This window comes from Colobus angolensis, unplaced genomic scaffold, assembly GCF_000951035.1.
Source record: "Colobus angolensis palliatus isolate OR3802 unplaced genomic scaffold, Cang.pa_1.0 Scaffold60, whole genome shotgun sequence".
Taxonomy (NCBI): Eukaryota; Metazoa; Chordata; class Mammalia; order Primates; family Cercopithecidae; genus Colobus; species Colobus angolensis.
The window spans coordinates 4,304,227-4,313,522 of record NW_012119599.1 but is presented as its reverse complement, the minus strand read 5'-3'; the positions used below and the strand labels follow the sequence as shown (position 1 = coordinate 4,313,522).

Below are 9,296 nucleotides of genomic sequence, written 5' to 3'. Positions count from 1 at the left end.
GTCCAGCTAATTTTTAAATTTTTTTTTTGGAAACAGGGTCTTGCTATGTTGCCCAGGCTGGTCTCAAACTCCTGGGCTCAAGTGATCTTCCTGTCTTCCTGTCTCAGCCTCCCAAAGTGCTAGGATTACAGGCATAAGCCACTACACCTGGCCTTCAGCCTTTCTCTTGACCCCTCATGGTGTTTAATTTTATGTTCCCTTGGGCACAGAGATACTCGCGGGACCAACACAGACCTTCAATGGTGGCTAGGGACCCTGCCCCACAACGTGGGCAACCTGGCTGGGTTCCCCGTCCCACCAGATGCCCACCGCCATGTTCCACCCCAAGATACCATGAGGCACGAGTAGCCAACCCTGGTCTTGTGGCATGCCTGCAACAGGGGTGGAGGGTGCCAGTGATCACGGGGCAGAGTTAAGAAAGGGACAGGCCAGGCGCAGTGGCTCACGCCTGTAATCCCAGCACTTTGGGAGGCCGAGGCAGGCGGATCACTTGAGGTCAGGAGTTCAAGACCAGTCTGGCCAACATGGTGAAACCCTGTCTCTACTAAAAATACAAAAATTAGCCGAGTGTGGTGGCCAGTGCCTAAAATCCTAGCTACTCAGGAGGCTGAGGCAGGAGAATCGCTTGAACCTGGGAGGCAGAGGTTGCAGTGAGCCGAGATCGCACCACTGCCCTCCAGCCTGGGTGACAGAGTAAGACTCCATCTCAAGAAAAAAAAAATGGGGTGGGGACAAGAGTGGAAACTTGTCCCAGAGAGGTGAGGCTGCCTCATCATGCTTTCATTGTCTCATTAGTCTTAGCTTACAAAACAGAAATTCAAAGATAAATTTACGAACTTCTACACGGTGACCACAGAACATTAAACCCAAGAGCAGGGCTCTTCTGAACATGGGGAGCTGTCGTCTACATTGGTCAGATGTCCATGAAGCAGGATTCAGTAAGGGACCTGGTTTGCAGAGGGGCTGGGGGATGAACTGATCCAAGAATCCAGATGTCACACACCTGAAGGGAGAGACCAAGGGACACTTAAAGTCCCAGAGGACCTAGGAATTTGGGTGTCTGCACTCCCATGACTCAGAGCACTGTATCTAGGTCCTCAAGGGAACTTTTTGAGGCAGGAAAGAGCTGTCTCCAGAGTGACAGCCTAGAGTGCTCAGGTGGGGGACCCTGGAGGACTGTAGAGGCCCAGAACAGGCACCTGACCCGGCCTAGGGGTCAGGGAGAGCTACTTGAAGGGGTGCCATAGATGAGACCTGAAGGATGAAGTCAGCCAAAGAGCTCTGCCTGCCTTGTTCATGACAGTCCCCAGCCCTTAGCATCACCTTCCCATCAGTTTATTCAATCAACAGATGATCCCTCCATACCCAGTACGCACCAGGCCCTCTGCTGTACCAAGGGCTCAGTGGTGACCAAGACAGCGCTCACTCCCAGTCCAGAGCAGGAGACAGACTCAACAGCAGTGAAGATCCTGGGTAGTCAAGGCCATGACGCGAGAAGCACAGGATAGAATGATCAGGGTTGGGAATGGGGAGGCACAGGTGGAGCGGTCAGGGTTATAATAAAAACCCCAGGGCCAGGAGCAGTGGCTCATGTCTGTAATCCCAGCACTTTGGGAGGCTGAGACAGGCAGATCGCTTGAGCCCAGGAGTTGGAGGCTAGCCTGGCCAACATGGTGAAACCCCATCTCTATTAAAAATAGAAATAAAAAAAAAGAAAAGAAAACAGCCAGGTGTGGTGGCGGGTGCCTGTAATCCCAGCTACTCGGGAGACTGAGGCAGGAGAATCGTTTGAACCTGAGAGTGGAGGTTGCAGTGAGCCGAGATTGCACCACTGCACTCCAGCCTGGGCGACAGACCAAGATTCTGTCTCAAAAAAAAGGAAAGCCCGGAGGAAGCATCTGACCTGCCAGGACAATCAGGGAAGGCTTCCTGGAGAAAGAACTTAACACAGGAACTAAAAGCTAAATGATGAGTAGGGCTTTCGTGGAATGGGGAGAGGTGCCTGAGCAAAAGGAACAGAATGTACAAAGGCCCAGAGGTGAAGGGAAGAGAGTTTTGTTTTTTGTTTTTTTTCCACTTTCATGGAATGAGACATGCTCTATGGGGCTGGGAACAGCAGTGACCAGGACAATGTTGGCTCTGCCTCATGGAGCTCCCAGTGCATAAAGGACACAGATCCATCGCCCATGATGACCCAGGGTCCTCAGGGATGGGATGATAGAGCTCAAAAGGGGGTGCCTGAACCAGCCAGGGAAGTCAGTGAGGGCTTCCTGAAGGAGGTGACAACTGAACTAAGGCTGGAAGAATGAGGTGCAGCTGATTAAGGGAAGGAGGAGAGCCGGGCATAGTGGCTCACACCTGTAATCTCAGTACCTTGGGAGGCTAAGGTGGGTGGATCGCTTGAGTCCAGGAGTTGGAGACCAGCCTGGGCAACACGGTGAGACCCCATCTCTATAAAAATAGATAAAATAAAAAAAAGAAAAAAAGGGAAGAAAAGGGCAGAGGGAACAACGTAGGCAAAGGCCTAACGGGGGGAAGCCTAGGAGTTCCTAGAAATTTCCAGCAGCTGGTCAGGCCAGAAAGGGTGGAAACAGAAGGGCCTACAAACTAAAAAAGCAAAACTGCCAAACACTAAGGACGCAAGCCTCCCACCCTCTTCTCCCAGCCATGACCTTAGAGTTGAAGGCCTCCATTCCTAAAGAAAGCCGGCTGTGGGACGCGTGGCTCCCAGAGGTACCGATAACTCAGATGTCCTGCCTAAGGGCCGAGGGGCCCCGGACGCCTAGGCTGGAAACCACAGCAGCAATTCCTGTTTTTCCTCCGTATTTAATTCGGTATCACAGGAGCACCAATAAATAGTTTCTTCCCGCCCCTGCAATCTTCCTCCTGCCCCGGGCAGGGCCTCAGGGGCTGGCGATCCCGTCGGTGGCAAGGCACCTGCAACCCAGAACGCAGCAGCTCAGGCCAGCCGAGCTGTGGGGCCTGCAGAATTCCCGGGAGAGTTCCAAAGGCGTGCGCCCAAGTTTGCCGGCAGTGGGCGGGGCCTAGGAACGCCCTCGCGCCTGCGGAGCCTCGAAAGGACTTCCTCCCAAGTGGGCGGTGCCACTCAGGGGGCGTGGTTTTCGTCAGCGGCTGTCACAATGACGTCCATCCAAATGCGCATGGCTTCGGGACTCGGAGCCACCATGTAGAAAAGGCGTTCGTAGGTTTTCACGCAGAAGGTCAGGCGGGGGCTGGGGCTCTGGAATAAGCAGAAAGTGAGGGTAATGAGGACAAAAGACACTGGCCACAGTCTGGGTGCGAACCCAGCCTTGCTACTTACAGTCTGTGTGGCACTGGACAAGGTACTTAAGTATCTGAACGTCAGTTTCCCTGTCTTCCCAAATGATGCCACCTACCTCACTGGGTTATTAGGATTAAATGAATTAACACAGGAAAGTGCTTAAAATTAACATATGTAGAGCGCTATTGATAAATTATGGGCAAGATAAATGTTTTTTTCTTTTTTTTTGAGACGGAGTCTTGCTCTCTCTCCAGGCTGGAGTGCCGTGGCGCGATCTTGGCTCACTGCAACATCCACCTCTCGGGTTCAAGCGATTCTCCTGTCTCAGCCTCCAGAGTAGCTGGGATTACAGGCCTGTGCCACCATGCCCGGCTACTTTTTGTATTTTTAGTACAGACGGCGTTTCACCGTGTTGGTCAGGCTGGTCTCGATCTCTTGACCTTGTGATTCACCCGTGTCGGCCTCCCAAAGTGCTGGGCTTGCAGGCATGAGCCACCGCGCCAGGCCGAGAAATTTAAAAGTGGGACTTATGGCGCCTTCTCTCAGCCTAACTTCTATATTAGATATATAGGCATTCAAATTCCACCTCCCCAAAATCTAGGTCCCCTTGTACCTTGGGAAAGTTAGTGTCTAGAATCCGTTATTGAGTACCCACTTGCCAATCCCAAATTGAGTAAATCCCTTATGTCCATAATCTGTTTTTAGTCCTCTCAATAACCCTGATGGAATGCGTTGATGCGTGCCCATTCTACACATGAGGAAACTAAGGCTGGCCAGGCTGGGTGGCTCGTGCCTGCAATCTCAGCACTTTGGGAGGTTGAAATGGATGGACTGCTTGAACTCAGGAGTTCGAAACCAGCCTGGGCAACATAGGGAGACCCCATCTCTACAAAAAATACCAGAAAAACAAAATAAAACAAAACAAAACAAATTAGCTGGGTGTAGTGGCGCGCATATATAGTCCTAGCTACTCAGGAGGCTGAGGCAGGAGGATTGCTTGAGCCTGAGAGATAGAGGCTACAGTGAGCTATGATTGTGCCACTGCACTCCAGCCTGGGCGACAAAGCAAGACCCTGTCTCAAAAAAAAAGAAAGAAGAAAAGAAAGAAAGAAAACTAAGGCTAAAGAAAGGAATTCACTTTCCTGATGTCACATAGCTGAGATTCCAACCTAATTGCTAAAAAGCCACAGTTTGGTTATTCTCCACAGAGCTTTCTAAATATTGTATCAGTTGCCAACATTTAAATTTTTGGCACTGTGCTTTTATACAAGTTCCAATTCCTGAGTTCTCTGGGGCCCACTCCCACTTGGCAACTGTTGGCAGGAGCCAAGTAACAACCAGTTCCTTTATTTGTTTTTCATTTAAAAATTCAAACTAAAAAGAGAGATGGAATATTGCTATGTTGACCATGCTCGAACTCCTGGCCTCATGCAATCCTCCCATCTCGGTCTCCCAAAATGTTGGGATTACAGGCGTGAGCCACCACGCCTGGCAGATCATCTCCTTTAGATGCTCCCAGGTGCCCCACCCTTGCTCTGACCTCTTCATTCATTCCCAGTTTGACATCAGAGTTTGCCATATTTTGGCTCTAAAACTTTTGTTCCAAGAAAATTAACAGTGACAGGCCAGGCGCGGTGGTTCACGCCTGTAATCCCAGCACTTTGGGAGGCCAAGGTGGGCAGATCTTGAGGTCAGCAGTTCGAGACCAGCCTGGCTAACACAGTGAAACCCCATCTCAACTAAAAATACAAAAGTTAGCCAGGTGTGGTGGCACACCTATAATCCCAACTACTCGGGAGGCTAAAGCAGGAGAATTACTTGAACCCAGGAGGCGGAGGTTGCAGTGAGCCAATATAGTGCCACTGCACTCCAGCCTGGGCGGCACAGCCAGACTCTGTCTTAAAAAAAAAAAAAAAAAAAAAACAGCCACATGTGATGGTGTGATGGCTCACGCTTGTAATCCCAGAACTTTGAGAGGCCAAGGTGGGCAGATCATGAGGTCAGGAGTTTGAGACCAGCCTGGCCAACATAGTGAAACCCCGTCTCTACTAAAAATACAAAAATTAGCCAGACATGGTGGCACGCCTGTAATCCCAGCTACTCGGGAGGCTGAGGCAGGAGAATAGCTTGAACCAGGGAGGCAGAGGTTGCAGTGAGCAGAGATAGCACCACTGCACTCCAGCCTGGGCGACAGAATGAGACTCCATCTTAAAAAAGAAAAGAAAAGAAAAGAAAATTAATAGTAGCTGAAAGCCAGAGTGTGGGCTCTTAATTTTTAGTCCCTGCAGTCAGGCGACCTGTTTGTCTTCTCTGTGACAAACAGGTACTCCTGTAAGTACCCTGACAGAAGCTGCGAGTGGTTTTCCCCAGGATGAGCCAGGGATGAGATAAGGCCTGACTCCAACTCGGACTCCAACTGGGAGGGTAGGGTGACATTGAGGGGCTTCACCTTGAAGGCACAGCGTAAGTGGTCGTAATAGACTTCCTCAATGGCCTGGAAGTAGATGACACCTTTGAGCTTGGTCTCTTCCTTGTCTGGCAGGGGAGGTAAGAGAAAAAGGGAGCCAATGAGAAAGGTGTATCTGTGTGTGTTGAGGTGAGGGTCATTGGCCCTAAGTCCTGAGACTGGATTTGGGGTACAAAACATGGTGACAAGAGTCTGAAGGTCTCTAAAGGTTGAGAGGTGACTGAATGTTAATGCTGGATGGGAGATTGGGTGCAGAAACTGGACACTATTGGGGAGTGGGGTCTGTGGAGCTGGAATCCTAGGCTCTGAGTGCCTTGGACTCTGAGAAGGGAAGGAACTCAGGGAGTACTCAAGTACTTTCTAGGTATAATCTCTAATCCCTCAAACTCTCCTGGAGGGGTAAGTACATTTATCTCCACTTCACAGATGTGGAAACCAAGACTCAGAGAGGTTAAGTCACCCAGCACAAGTCACACAGCCAGAGCTGACAGGGCCAGGACTCACTAGGTAGAGTCAGATGGTCATACAGGTTAGGGGAGAAGGATTTAAGGCAATACAAGTGTCTAAGGAGGCTGGGAACAGTGGCTCACACCTGTATTCCCAGCACTTTGGGAGGACAAGGCAGGCAGATCACAAGGTCAGGAAATCAAGACCATCCAGGTTAACACAGTGAAACCCCGTCTCTACTAAAAATTAGCCGGGTGTGGTAGCATGAGCCTATAGTCCCAGCCATTCAGGAGGCTGAGCCAGGAGACTCGCTTAAACATGGGAGGCGGAGGTTGCAGTGAGCTGAGATCACGCCACTGCACTTCAGCCTGGGTGACACAGCAAGACTCCGTCTCAAAAAAAAAAAAAGTGTCCAAGGAGAGGTTTGGAATAATTGATTATCCTAGAGAAGAAGGACAAGGCCCGAGACTCCTGGCTGTTGGGGGACCGCGAGCAGCTGACAGTGCAGGTTCAGACTCCTGGGTGTCTTAGGAACATGGGCCCTGGGAAGCTTGAATTGTATTAAGCTGTTATCTATCTGTTATCTACGTCCCTAAGGAGGGCTGGGGGTTTGAATTCTGGGTGACTTAAAGAGGGGCTGGGGATCTGGACTCCAGGATCTGGAGGAAAAGGGAGCTGAGAGCCTGGACTCCTGGGTTGTAGGGAAGGTAGGAGCTAAGGAACCAAACTTCTGGATCCTGGGGAACATGGAAAGTGGGGGCCAGGACTTCTGGTGCCTGTAGGGGAAAGGCCTCCGGAGTGGAATTCCAGCATCCCGGGGCCCATGGTGGCCAGGCTGGGCTTACCCGCATAGTAGGCCAAGCGGCGGGCTTGGCGGTCAAAGCAGAACCATCGCTTCCTCCAGGTCTTGATGCGGCCGCCCATCTTCACCAAGGGTCCGCGGCAGCAGCCCCCAGACACCTGCACGTGTGGGCAGTTTTCTGGGTTGTGGCCCCATCCCTCCAGATGCTGCCGGAGATCCAAGATTCGCGGGCCTGGAGGGTGGGGTGGGGTGGGCGGGGCCTGGGGAGCGAAAAGAAGAGGCAGCTGATGTAAGGGCTGGGGGATTCTACAGCCTGGAGCCCCTCGAGGGGAGCAAGTCATAGCAGCTTGAGTGTAAGGCCCGCTACAGTCTTTAAAGGGTAATATTAACAAGGACCATCTGACGAATGCAATGGCTACATGGATTGACTATGATGCTCTGCCCAGGGCTTTATGAACATCAGCTCCTTGGCACTTCATGGCAACTGTGAGCCCCAAATGAGGTACAGAGAGATGACGTCATGCACCCGAGGTCACACAGAGCTTCTAGGCAGCAGAACTGGGACACGAACCCAGGTATTTCTGACCTTAGAGCTCACCCTGAAACATCAGAGGCCTAGCAAAAGAAATGAAGATCAGGCCAGGCATGGTGGCTCATGCCTGTAATCTCAGGACTTTGGGAAGCTGAGGCAGGAGGATCCCTTAGGCCTAAGAATTGAAGGGCAGTCTGGGCAACACAGTGAGATCCTGTCTCTGAAAAAAAACATTTTTTTTGGAAAAAAAGAAATGAAGATTGGAGCCTGTGTGGTGGCCTGAGCCTGTAATTCCAGCTACTCAGGAGACTGAGGTGGGAGGATCCCTTGATCCGAGAGAGGGAAGGAGGGAGGGGGAGAGAGAGAGAGAAAGAGGGGCGGGGGAGAGAGAGAGGGAGAGAGAGAGAAGCTATGTGCAGTGGCTCATGCCTATAATCCCAGCACTTTGGGAAGCTGAAGTGGAAGGATCACTTGAGGCTATGAGTTGGAGACCAGCCTGGGCAATATAGAGAGACCCCATCTCTACTAAAAATCCAGAAAATTAGCTGGGCCTGGTGGCGCACACCTGTAGTTCCAGCTACTAAAGAAGCTGAGCCCAGGAGGATCGCTTGAGCCCAGGAGATGGAAATTGCACTGAGCTATGATTGCACCACTGCACTCCAGCCTGGGTGACTGAGTGAGACCCTGTCTCAAAAATAAAACAGAGAGTGTTTGTTTACATTATCATTGTTGTTATTATTGTTGTGATTGAAATTGATGAATATAATCCTCTGATAAGTACTTTTTAGGTATAATCTCTGCCCCCTCAAACTCTCCTGGAGGGGTAAGTACATTTATCTCCATTTCACAGATGTGGAAACCAAGACTCAGAGAGGTTAAGTTGCTCAAGACAAGTCACACAGCCAGAGCTGACAGAACCAGAACTCACCAGGTAGAGTGGTCACCTCAGATGGTCATACAGGTTGAGGAGGAGGATTTAAGGCAAGACAAGTGTCCATTATTTATGAAAGCCTGACCATGAGCTGGTCTGATCCAACCTATTCTTCCCAAATAATCCCTTCAAACAGTGGTAGGATTCCGGAGGTCAAACGGAGGTTCAGTACATCTCAGATTTCGTCGTGCAAGCGGATCCGCTGGGAATTTTTGTTAAAATGTTAAAATGCAGACTCTGGGCCGGGTGCGGTGGCTCACGCCTGTAATGCCAGCACTTTGGGAGGCCGAGGTAGGCGGATCATGAGGTCAGGAGATCGAGATCATCCTGGCTAACATAGTGAAACCCCATCTCTACTAAAAATACAAAACTTAGCTGGGTATAGCGGTGGGCATCTGAAACCCCAACTATTCAGGAGGCTGAGGCAGGAGAATGGCGTGAACCCAGGAGGTGGAGCTTGTAGTGAGCCGAGATCGCACCACTGCACTCCAGCCTGGGCGACAGAGCAAGACTCCGTGTCTTAAAAAAAAAAAAACGCAGACTCTGATTCAGTCATTTCAGGGTGGGGTCTGGAGTAAGGGGAGAGGTTCTGCATGTCTGACAAGCTCCCAGGTGGGCCCTGATGCTGCTGTTCCACCAGCCACACTTTGAGTGTCAAGGAGTTAGAAAACTGAAACAGGATGGGTGCGGAGGCTCACACCTGTAATCCCAGCACTTTGGGAGGCCAAGAGGGGAGGATCCCTTAAACCCAGGAGTTTGAGACCAGCCTGGGGCAAAATGGTGAAACTCTGTCTCTACAAAAAATACAAAACTTAGGCTGGGCTCAGTGGCTCA

The 9,296-nt window shown here is 50.9% G+C and overlaps 1 protein-coding gene across 1 annotated transcript in view; it reads right to left on the bottom strand.

Annotated features, from left to right (window-relative positions):
- Nucleotides 1-2,806: 2,806 nt before the first annotated feature.
- The window catches only part of PHLDB3 (pleckstrin homology-like domain, family B, member 3), a 44,780-nt gene continuing 38,290 nt past the window's right edge, over nucleotides 2,807-9,296 (bottom strand). Inside the window, 3 exon segments of the mRNA XM_011963127.1 lie at nucleotides 2,807-3,241; nucleotides 5,733-5,818; nucleotides 7,043-7,259. Of these exon segments, the coding sequence (XP_011818517.1) occupies nucleotides 3,107-3,241; nucleotides 5,733-5,818; nucleotides 7,043-7,259 (438 nt within the window). The 3' untranslated portion in view covers nucleotides 2,807-3,106.